The sequence below is a fragment of the Trachypithecus francoisi genome, unplaced genomic scaffold (genome assembly GCF_009764315.1).
Source record: "Trachypithecus francoisi isolate TF-2019V2 unplaced genomic scaffold, Tfra_2.0 Lachesis_group4, whole genome shotgun sequence".
Classification (NCBI taxonomy): domain Eukaryota; kingdom Metazoa; phylum Chordata; class Mammalia; order Primates; family Cercopithecidae; genus Trachypithecus; species Trachypithecus francoisi.
In genome coordinates this window covers 68239892-68252139 of record NW_022681469.1, presented here as the reverse complement: position 1 = coordinate 68252139, position 12248 = coordinate 68239892, and the positions used below count along the sequence as shown (strand labels likewise).

The window sequence follows — 12248 nt, the reverse complement described above, 5'->3', positions numbered from 1 at the left end:
AGTCTATAGGTGTCACTGCATACAAGATGGCTCTCTTGAAGACAGCATACCATGGGGTCTTATTTTTCTCCAGCTTGTCACTCTGGTACCTTTTAAATGGGGTATTTAGCCCATTTACATTCAATACCCATTCACTTCATTTATTTTTATCTAAATTACATATGCACATAGTTTAAAGAATCAACAGATAAATTGTTTTTAAACACAATAAAGCAGTTCTCTGCCTCTCTAGACATTCTCCCAGATACTCCTCCTAGGAGAAAACCATTTTCTACTCTTAATTCATTCTTTTGTTATTTATGAAAGTCTCCTGGAGTTTCTGGCCTGCTCTTGTCTGTGCTGATTGTCCACATGTGTCGGTTTCATAGCACTGTAAATCTTGACTTTCACCTCACTATCAACTTGGGGATTGCCCGGTCTCTGTTTGTGGAATCTTGTTTCCTGTATTCTCTATCTTTCTCTTTCTTGGTTTACTTTGTTTTGGTGGAGTGCAATTTCTAGTACTTTCCTGAGAAATTTGTAGCATAACTAAACATGTCTTTATTATCTATCCTCACACTTGTTTGGTATTTTGCCAGAGTGCAAAATTCTATTTTGGAAATAATTTTCTCTATTGTCTTCTGACTCCCAGGGCTCCTGTTGCTAAAACCTAAACCATTTTAATTCTTAAGTCTTTGATTTTTTTCTCCTCTCTGGAAACTTCCAGAATTCTTTACTTTGTCCTAAGGTTCTAAAATTTCACAATGATATGTTTAGATGTACCTCTAATTTCACTCATTGTATTCAGCACTTGGTGAGCCTGTTAATATGGAAACCCAAGTCCTTTATTTCTAGACAATTCTCTTGACTTATTCATTGAAAATTTCCTCCCTGCTGTTTCCTCTGTTATTACTGCTATTCTAATGCGTAAGATTTTCTCTATGGTCCATTTCTTTGCCTTTTTACTTTACTTTCTGGAAGATAATTTCAACTACTAAATTTTTTCTTTCTGAATGTTCCCTGTTTAAAAAAACAGCACCCTATTTTCTTGTTTCATGATAGAAATCTCTTATCTCTCATAAATACTGATAAGTGGTTTTGTGTTCTTCCCCTTCATTGTCTCATTGTTTTTGTCTTTTTTTTTTTTTTTCATGTTACAGACTTTTTTTCACATCTCTGATAACCTGCTCATATTTGAGTCAGGAGACCTAACAGATGATTGGAAATTTGTACTACTGGGGTTGGACTACTTCCATACAACCCTTATATAAATATTGTTTGCTGTCCTCCAGCTTAGAAACCTCCTCTGTTATTCTCTATGGAGTATCAAGCTCCAATCTTCCATGGGAGGGTGGGAAATCCCCAGTTTAGCTGAGTTGGGGAAGTAATCTGAGTATCTAACTGCTTTTTAAACAGCCTTTCATCTATTTTCTGTATTTCAGCCCCTTCCCTCCACTCCTTCCCTCCCTCTTCCTAAAGTAGATGATGCTGCCAATTTCTGAGCCTGTGGGGAAATAAGAGTATATCTTGGATTGATTCTCAGTTTTCCTCATTACTGACTTAGGAATTCAGCTTTCTCAGCTTTGATAAGTCATGTGCCACACATCCATTTGCTTTATACATAACAAAATATTGTTGCGATTGTCTCTTCTCTCTTTCTATGCCTCCCTGTGGATATAAGAACTCTTAAAAAAGGATCCATTTGTTATCTTTTTAGTGGGATTTCATAAGGGAGCAAAAGTAGATGCATATATTTAATACACTGATTTACCGAGAAGTCCTCATTCATTTTCCAAACTCTGTAAGACTTTACTGACCAATCTAAACTTAACTCCAGTAATCACATAATATTCTTCATTCAACTACTTTTTGTCTTCTTTTTATCTCTTCTCTGTTAGAATTTACTCAATCGCCTCTATAGACTAGATTATATTTCTACTTACTAACATGTACATTAATTGAAAATGGAAGGAATCCTAAACTGCATTCCTGAGAAATAAGATGACTCAAGTTCTTACAGAATGGTTAGATAATTACCTGCAGTTTAATGTTCTTCCTTGCTGCACAACTAAAGTAGATGTGATTTCACCATCGAGTTCTCCAAGCCTTGGGATATTGCCAATATTGGTACACAAAAGGTAACCACAAAGCACATCCCTGTATCAAAAGATTACCAATTACTTCTTTTCCCAAAGATATAGCAAACCATGTATAGTTAGAATAATCTCCTCTCATTTTAGCATTTGGTTTTCATCAAGTATATTATCTACGCATATGCTAAGCAAAATAAAATAAGTCCAGATTAGTGTGCCACCTGCTCTAAAAAGTGTCTTCTCTGAAACTCTTATTAATGTACCAAAATTTCAATTGTTTTCTAGCTTTTTCTTTACTGTCTATTAGTTCAAGTATTTAAAGAATCCATCAAATTGGCTTATTTTATATTGAAATCTCTTTTCCCATAACACAATACTGGATATACTAATCTATTTCTTCTTCTTCTTTTTCTTTTCCATAGAGTCAGGGTCTTGCTCTGTTGTCCAAGTTGGAGTGTAGTGGTGTGATCATGGCTCACTGCAGCCTCAAATTCCTGATTCAAGTGACACTCCTGCCTCAGCCTCCCAGGTATCTGGGACTATAGGTGTATGCTACCAGACCCAACTAACTTTTAAATTTTTCACAGAGACAGGGTCTCACACTATGTTGCCCAGGCTGGCCTTGAATTCCTGACCCCAAGCAACCTCCCTCCTCACCCTCCCAAAGCACTGGGATTATAAGCATGAGACGCTGTGCCCAGCCAATTTTTTTTAAAACTTGGTAACTGAATATTTGGATGAGCATTCTTTTGGAATACAGATGTTTTTTCAACCTGTTGCCCTAGAATTAAAGAATAAATTATAGACTCCATTTAGTTTATAGATGCCAACTACAAAGGCTCATTATCCTTTCTTCAATATAGCTCACTACTTCCCCAACTACTACATATGATTCTAATTTAACTTATAAAATATCTTTACTGTTGTTAATACTATCTTACGTATTATTTATATCCAACACATTTTAATTATTAGTAGAGATAACAATAAACATATTTTTAAAATATCTTGTGAAGAGTAATTAGTAAGTCAGCAAGATTATATACAAAAATATCAGACTTTACCAGATGGAGAAAAAAGAAAAATTAGAACCTATATTTTTCACCAACATAGAAAAGAACGTACTATCATTCTTTACAAATGCTTTTTAAAATTATGTCATCATTTTACGGTATCTATCATAAACAAAAATGCTTTCTCAACAGAGAAGAAATATTCAAAACTTTTTTGAATATCATTTATGTATATGAACCTATGTAATGTAGAATATATAAAGAAAATTAGATATAATCTTCATTCACAAGAAAATTATACTCTAGATGAGAAGATAAATCACACACAAACATCTTATAAAACAAAATCAGGGACAAATAAGTACAAAGGGCTGTGGGAGTTCAAAGAAGAGAGAGATTATTTATTTCTAGAGTAAATCAGAAAGAAATTTATATATAGAAAGTGTTTTGCAAGCTGGGCTTTGAAGAATAGATATATTTTTGGCTGATGATGGTATGGGTTAAAGGGTGCTTCTGGAGGATTACAGAGGATAAATATAGGCATGGAGGTAGGGACATATTAGGAATGGTAAGGTTTGCTAGATTTGGAAGAATATAAATGAAATGACAAAAAGTGTAGGTTGGGGACAATTGTGGAATAGGTACAGTGCCAAGCTAAGGTTCCGTTTAATTTGTTAACAAGACTATGGCATTCAGCAAAGTGGTGAAGAGAGAGTTCTGAAATCATATTCTCCAAACTCTAATTCTGCTTATTATTACATCCCATATACATGCCTTTGGGCAAATTAACTGTGTCTCAGTTTCCTCCTCCATAAAATGGAAGGACTGCCATAAAGATTAAATGGCATAGCTTATGTAAAGTGTGATACAGTGCTTAGCACACAGTGTTCACTCAATCAGTGCTGGGTACTGTTCTCATTATTAATTAGTCATGTGGAACCAGTGAACTTTCAACAAATAATTGACAGTAAAAAAGATCCAAAAGATTATTCTGATAATAGTACACTAGGGAATGCTGGCACAGAAAACTGTTAAAAGAATTTTGTAATAGTTGAAGGATTAATACAGGTCTTAGTTCAGGTAATGGCAATAGGAATGTAAGTGAATACATGAATTAAAGACAAATGGTGGCAAAGCAAAGGGAAGAATGAATGTAATTTGGCATTTGGACAATGTGTAGAAGGAAGGATCACTTTAAGCCTTCTAGACAGAAGGACAGTGAAATATTGAAGGACAGTGAAATTTTACCTTTGGCAAAAAGGGGGTGGTTTGGGAAAGTTAGAGCCAGTTATTTCAATTCAATAGCACTCAGTGCATATTCTTGTGGCTTTAAGTTCTGTTGCTTTTGAGATGCTAAACGGTGTCTTCTAGGTAAGAAAATCCTGAGGTGGCTGCAAGTATGACCTAGCCTTAGGAAAGAGCTGAGAACACCTGTCAAGATTTGGAAGCCCTCTGCATAGGTGATACTGGAACACTGGGAAGAGATGAGGTTAAGGAGGCAAGAGCACACTTTGTGTGATGCAGAAAACAGAAATTTCCCATTCACTCAAAAAAGTACACTTGTAATTGACCAGGGGATGAATTCTGGGCTGACTTCTCCACCTCACCGTTTGTTGCACTGTATCCATGTATCTTTGTCTTTCCCACAGTTACCCTTCTCCGTCCCTTCGATATTCAGTTTCTCATAGCAATATTTGTCTGATGCTGTCACCTCTAAGGCAGAAAAAAATTTTCTATCAGTGATGGAAGTAACATTTGGCTGCTCAAAAACTTTGCAGAAAAGAAAAACTGTAATATAAGGACTTTTCATGACTACAGTGTTATCAATTCCAAAAATGTTACCAATGGTTCACAATTTTACCATGGATCATATATATCCATGACTCAGGTTTTCATTAAAGCTCATTTGAAATTTAGAAAGCAAATATATTTAGATCTCTGTTGGGACTCAGGCTGTAGGCTACAAAAATCAACACTCCTTAGAATTTGGCTAATAATTCGGGCAGATCATGAGGTGGGGAGATCGAGACCATCCTGGCCAACATAGTGAAACTCTGTCTCTGCTAAAATACAAAAAAATTAGCCGGGTGTGGTGGCATGCACCTGTAGTCCCAGCTACTTGGGAGGCTGAGGCAGGGAAATCGCTTGAACCCAGGAGGCAGAGGGTGCAGAGAGCTGAGATCACGCCACTGCACTCCAGCCTGGGAACAGAGCAAGACTCCATCTCAAACAACAACAAAAAAAGAATTTGGCCAATAATTAGGGAAGGCAATAACAAACAGTTCCTTGAATATATACTCCATTCTTTAATCTCAGTGCTAAGTATAATACATGAATTTCTCATTCAGCATATTTTATTAATCATAAAGACAAGTTTATTAAAATAGTTATATCCTATAATTAGATTCAAGAAACAGTGGTACAATTTCTACCTTGCTCACTACTTCTTAGCAGCTATCAAAAGCAATTTTACTTCACTTTAAGACAAGCTTGAATTCATGTTAAATCTATGGAAGTCAAATAACATTTTGAGGTACATCAGTATCTTTTTCAGGCTTTTATCTTTTCTAAAACCAGTGATGGTTGATAGAATTATCTAAGAATTAGGACGAAATGCAAACTAATCAAAGGATAACTGTTGGTATTTTTTTTAAAAAAACAACTAGTTATGTTGGTAGTTTCTTTTCCTACTTCTTGTTGTCAGCTACTATTTTTGCTCAAGTGGATAAAACAAAAATGATATCTTTTTTCAGAGTACAAACCTGCCTGACCAAATGGTTTCCCATCCCAATGTTTCCAATTGCTTAAAGAGAGCATACACTTCCCCTTCTAAAAGGATTGTGGCACTTACTTATAACAATTAAAAATTATCATCATTTTTATAGCCTTTTTTCTACTACAAATAGTCTCCTGAAACAGTTTAAAACCAAAACAGCTTCCAAAAGTTTGGGCTAGTAGGACTTCTAGAAAACAATACATTACTCAACATTTAAATAAACATTTAAATAGAGTATAATTTAAATCTAAATGTTACATATTTTCCTTTGAAAATCTGACAGACTTTAAAGGCTAAAACATTAACATTTCTTTCTGATACAGCAAAGCCACTTCAGCAGAAGTTCATCTCTAAGTAGGAAAGCCAACTGGAGTTTAAGAAAAACATCCAAGGAGGAAAAAAATGACTCTAGATAAAATGCTGCTGTTCTAAGTTAAGGACGTCCTGTCCAGGGTCCATGTCCATCCCACATGGTTATGTAAGCTTTAGCTTCAGGGCACTCAGCTGAAAAGAGTATACATGGAGCTGAAATCCAGGTTTGCTCTAATCTCTAAGCTGTGCACCCTGGCGTGGGCTTCATCTGCCTGGCAGCAAAGGCACTTTCTGTCTCGTCCACAGGCACTGCCAACTAGCAAGATGTGTGGGGCTGTCTTCTCAAAGGGGTGCCTTACTCTAATTTCCAGAAACATGCCTCTGGTAGCTTTGAGAATCCCCCAGTCATAAAGTGGTCAAAAATTTACTTCCAGCACACATGTCCTTGAGAAGTCTGCCTGATATCATGCTTTAACAATGATCCAGCCACACTATTTACTTACTTTGCCCCCAGATGTATTTGCATTGTCTATCCCTGGTTTTGCATCTTCCTCCAAAGCAAGTTCCCTAAAAGAGAAAAGCAAATACCCATTAGCAATGCAATATCTGCTTATGTCAGATAACTGAAAAAGAAACTATGATTGGGAAAAATAATAGATGAATAGTAGAAAGGCCTTTTAGCTTCAGAACTGATTATAAACATTTAAATTGATCTTCCTATTTTGATAAGATTTCAGTATTCCTTCTACGCTGGTACATGTGAAAAATATGGGTAAAAATGAAGTGACCTACCTGAACACCATCACATGAATATCCATCCATTTTATGAATATTAGGGGCACACTAGGAAAAACAGAACAACTATGAACGAAATGCAGTGCAAAATATAAGGCTGAGCTAAACCCTTTAATGTTTTCATTTTTAAAAACATATTTATTAATATGGCTAGTCCCTTATACCATCTATAAAACAAAATGTAAAGGAGGTCAAGAGAAAGCAAGTGGATGTCCTTGAAGTCTGAGTATTTGGTAAAAAATAAATTTAAAAAATTAAAGAGAAAGCAAGAGGAAAAACAATGGCTACACTTGACCCTGAAAATATGAATCTACCAGAGGCAAAAACAGTTAATTACATAGCAGCAAATAAAAAGAACTGACTACAATAGACTCAGTTGATGATACATTTAAAAGCATCTTGATTCATACAGATATACTATTTTTCAGAGCAAGAAAGCTAAGGGAACAAAACAAACATAAGGAGTAGGTCTGCATAGATGGAGCAATAACTATAGTTTCCTTTCTTTTGCCATGAGAAGAAACATAGTGCTTATACTGAAAATAATGACTTTCAAGCTGAAGTCCACTTTAAGAATGTCAGAAAAGGACATACTTTATAATCCTACTTTTTTCCTTGCAGCAATTATGAAAAATTATAAGGCATTATTGAATGAGTATAAACAGAGAGCAAAGTGTGCAATTATGTTGCCTCTTTGTCTTCTGGTGATATCATGTGCCATTTTGCAAAAACAGAATATCAAGAGAGGAAACTGGCCAACAGAGATGGAAGTGCGGCAAAGAAAAGTGATGACACCAGATAAAATGCAAATTGAACTTTTAAATGGAGTTATAGAAAAAAATTGCTGACTGTGGGAATGTCAATACTGCTGTCCAAGAGCCTCTAGACATGCAACCAGAGGAACTTGCTGAAGGAAGACTTAATGACATTGGTGAATAAGGTGATTATGACATATAGGTGATGATGTCCCAGAGGGCGTAATGCCAGCAAGAAACTTCACATTCACATCTTCACATCTCTCAGGGGTATCTCATGACTTTGAAAGCACAAAGAATAAAATGTTGAAAGCTGATTCAAACTTAGAAAAGAGTGTGACAGTTCAACAAGGCATAGAAAATATGCTCACTCTATATCATAAAGCTTATAAGAAGGCAAGCTTGGCCGGGCGCGGTGGCTCAAGCCTGTAATCCCAGCACTTTGGGAGGCCGAGACGGGCGGATCACGAGGTCAGGAGATCGAGACCATCCTGGCTGACACGGTGAAACCTCGTCTCTACTAAAAAAATACAAAAACTAGCTGGGCGAGGTGGCGGGCGCCTGTAGTCCCAGCTACTCGGGAGGCTGAGGCAGGAGAATGGTGTAAATCCGGGAGGCGGAGCTTGCAGTGAGCTGAGATCCGGCCACTGCACTCCAGCCCGGGCGACAGAGCGAGACTCCACCTCAAAAAAAAAAAAAAAAAAAAAAAAAAAAGAAGGCAAGCTCTATTCAAACTACTCCTAAGGTTTTTACAAAGAAATAAAATCCTTTAATTTTCAATGTTTCTCTTTTAATGTACAGTATGCTAAATAAATATTATTATTTCACCTTCCTATCCATTTAAAACCAGCAGTAAGAGAGTTTTTAATAATCTGACAGCATTTTTTGAAGGCTGTAAAACAACTGAAACATTTTCCTTTGATTATTAAAATGACTTTGCATGGTCTCAGCTTGCATGGTCATTTTTACGGTTTGGCACTACCCTTCAAAGTGAGGACAGTCTGTATGTACAATGACCATTTTGAAATCTGTGAACCCCCACCAAAGTTTATTTAATTTCTCTAGCTTGTCTGTCTATAACTAAGTGCTATAAAACTCAAGAGCAGCTATTAATGGCTGAGGCGATACAAGCTGTAGTAGGTAAGAGTCAAGAGAAAGAAAAGAGTCCTCTCTAAGAATCCAGTGTGTTTGTGAGTCCCTGCCTCCACTGACTTCTTGTTCAATCAGCTGAAGAGAAAGAGTTTTTTTGTTTCTTCCTTTACTAAGTAGACAAAAAGAAAATGCCTTGTACTACCTACTTAATACAAAAACAAAATAGTTAAGGCATGCATGCAGTCTGAGGTTAGTTCAACATTAAGACAAAATTATGTTCAACATCTGCTCAAGCTTCAATCACTGAAACTTAAATTCCTAAAAAAAAATAGAGAAATGATGTGAAAGAGACACAAGCAACTTGTTCATTTACACTTCTCTTTGAGGGTCAGTGCACTAAAGATACCCCTACTTTTTCCCATAAGGTTTAGAGCAGTTATTTTGTAAATTACCTGGCTTGAATTTCCTGAGCATGTTTCACGAATATCACAATCATTTACTGCTTCCCGGCACACAGTGCCCATAGGCTGAAACTAAAATGAACAAAAATCAGTGTGTGAAACTGTAGGGAGGAAAAAAAAAATCTTACAATATCATCTGAAAAAAACAAAGTGAAAATTGTTTGGCTAGAAATACCTTAAACTACTGCAAGATGGTAATCTGTCAAAACCACGGTTACTGAAAAAATTTTTAATAGTTTTAAGAAACAGTTTCTTGTGTATGATGTAATTTCCATGGTCATTACACATAAGCTTTATCTAAATTCCACAAGACAGACCAGTTAGTCCAGGTTCTAGTAATTTTTCTGTACAAATAGCTTTTGAATTTACCCTTTACTCTTCATTCTCACTGACACTTTAATCACATTATCCTTTTTTGCCTTATCTACCAAGAATTTAAAAATCACATTTTGGGTTGAACCACAAAACTTAGATTTTCTGACAAAGCTATTTCCTCCCATGTTTCTTCTACCCTTCTTCTCACCTGCCTCGTTTTTACATGGATTTAGATCTTAATCTTTTATTATTTTTTAGTGTTTCTATTATTTATGTCTTTGTATAAGCATTTTTGTTTTTCTGTTTTCCATCATCTCAAATACTTCTTGCAAGTGTGAGAATTACACAAATGTTTAACTTCATTAGATTAAAAATGTGAATTGCAGGAGTACTCATTAAAACGAAACAGACCTGAGATATATAGTTAAAGTACTTCCCCTTCCCTTCTCAATCCTTCTCTTTTTACCTCTCAAAAATGTTAGCATTCAGGGCTGGATCCTTACATGCTTTGTCTCTGCTCACCCAAAGGCACATGTTATTCTGCTTTCTCCACTTTCTAGATAAGCTTTATCTTCTCTAGCTGCTCAGAACCCTACAGGCATTTGAGTCTCCTGCTGTTCCTAGAACATGCACTGCCCACTATAAACTACGATCTGGATTTCAACAAGTATTTTTTTTGGATCCAAACAAAATATGTATTCACTCATCCATTCATCAAATATTTAATAACATGCCAAGCACTGTTCTAACTACTGGGAACTCAATGGAGAACAAAATACAAGAACCCTGCTCATAAAGAACTTGCATCTTAATGTGGGTTAAAAATGAAGAAATAAGAAAATTTAATTTCATATGTTTCTCTTCTTCCTTGGGACTGAGGCAAGTGACGATTTTAGAATATCTAGGGTAGAAATATGGGCAAATTTGGGGTAGTTTAGAGGAGTGCATTAATGTTCAAGAAGTTCCAAGAAACTTCTAAAAGAAAGAATAGTGAGGCAGGATTTGAACTAAGTGCTAGGATACAACGGTATATAAATCAACCAAAATCCTTGCCCTACTGGAACTTGTATTATAATGGGAGAAGAAAAGTAATAAACAAGTAAACAAGCGCTCTTTAACAGCAGTGGTCTGCAAACTGTGGGCCATGGGTCAAACTTCACTGACTGCCTATCTTTATAAATAAAATTTTATTGGAACACAGTTATGCCCATTTGTTTCTGTATCTTCAGTGGCTGCTTTCAAAGGCAAAGCTGAGCTGCAACAGAAACTTTATGACCACAAAGCCTAAACTACTTACTATCTGGCTCTTTATAGAAAAACTATGCCAATGCTGGCTTATAGATACACTATTGTAAATACCTGTAGAAAAAAATAGAGATACACGTCTTTTTCTTCTATTCTCCCTCCTCCATTCACTGTCCTGCCTCTGGCTGCCCTAAGAGTCCAGAGTGTCAGGTGAGAGTTGGGGAGGATGGTAAAGAAAGTGGCAAAGAAGATCTCACTTGACTCTTGACTGATACAGCTATAACTTACTTTGAGGGATAGCAATCATGTCATTTTATTTTATGTATTTTAATTGTATTATTTTTCTACTTGTTCCTTGAAATAATTATATCACAGGGAGCCTAGTTGTATAAATCAAAGGGAAACAGTGTAATTAAACACATTTTATAGATGGGCCGACTTAAAACACTGAGGATTAAGATAAATGATTCAGGATCTCTTGTTACGGCAGTGGAAAAAGTTGACAGAATAAACAGGGGTGGTAGCCAAAATCAAAGAATGTCTTTCACATTTGGTTTAATCTTCTTTTTTACAGAGTGCTTTCAGAGATCTCTGCCAGTGCCTGCTTGTCTTAAAAAGCTGCCAGGAGACACAGTGGTAGAGTGGAAACAACAAACTGCTAAGAGCAGATCTGGGGTTTAACTGTACATTTATTCCTTACTGGCTGAGTGAGCCTGTGTAGAGGTTATTTAACTTCCTTGAGACTGAGATTGTTTAATTATAAAAATCAAGACAATAATGCCTATCCCAAAAGTGTGCTTGTGAGCATTATCTCAGAGAGTGGTCTCAACCAGGGGTGATTTTACCCGCAGGGGAACATTTGGCAGTGTCTGGAGACATTTTTGGCTGTCCCACCTAGGAGGGGTGCTGCTGGCACCTAATGGGTGGAATACAGAGATACTGCTAAATATTCTACAATGCACAAGACATACCCTTACAACAAAGGATTATCCAGCCAAAAATATCAACAGTGCCAGAGTTGAGAAATTCAGATATAAGATGATAACTGAAGTCCTTAGCATAATCTCTGGCACACAGTAGATACTCACTATATAGTTTCATATCCCATCCTCCTTTAACTCATTAAAGTTAATCAGTAAATTATCACTAAGAGAGTCCTGTGCATAGTTATTCATTCACTCAACAAATATTTACTGAGAATGTATACCAATTACTGTCTAAGTGCCCGGCTCTGCTCCATGAAATGTACAGAGGAAAGTGAGAGACAGATAGAAATAATGTAGACTATTATACCAGATTTTATATGAGAAAACAAGAATTAGATTTCTTTAGAGGAAGTAAGTCTCAATTGTTAGTCTTGATGTAAAGGCTTAAATATTTGGAGATAGGTATGAGGATGCTGCTGGGAGGAT

The 12248-nt window shown here is 36.2% G+C and overlaps 1 protein-coding gene across 10 annotated transcripts in view; it reads right to left on the bottom strand.

The window, feature by feature from the left end:
* ADAM22 (ADAM metallopeptidase domain 22) overlaps positions 1-12248 on the bottom strand; it is a 255535-nt gene that overhangs the window by 45311 nt on the left and 197976 nt on the right. For all 10 annotated transcript variants that reach the window (XM_033194589.1, XM_033194595.1, XM_033194592.1 and 7 more), the window contains 5 exons: positions 9268-9348; positions 6966-7016; positions 6677-6740; positions 4693-4798; positions 2017-2136 (listed from right to left, as the gene is read on the bottom strand). In XM_033194589.1, the coding sequence (XP_033050480.1) occupies positions 2017-2136; positions 4693-4798; positions 6677-6740; positions 6966-7016; positions 9268-9348 (422 nt within the window). The remainder of the gene's footprint in view (positions 1-2016; positions 2137-4692; positions 4799-6676; positions 6741-6965; positions 7017-9267; positions 9349-12248) is intronic.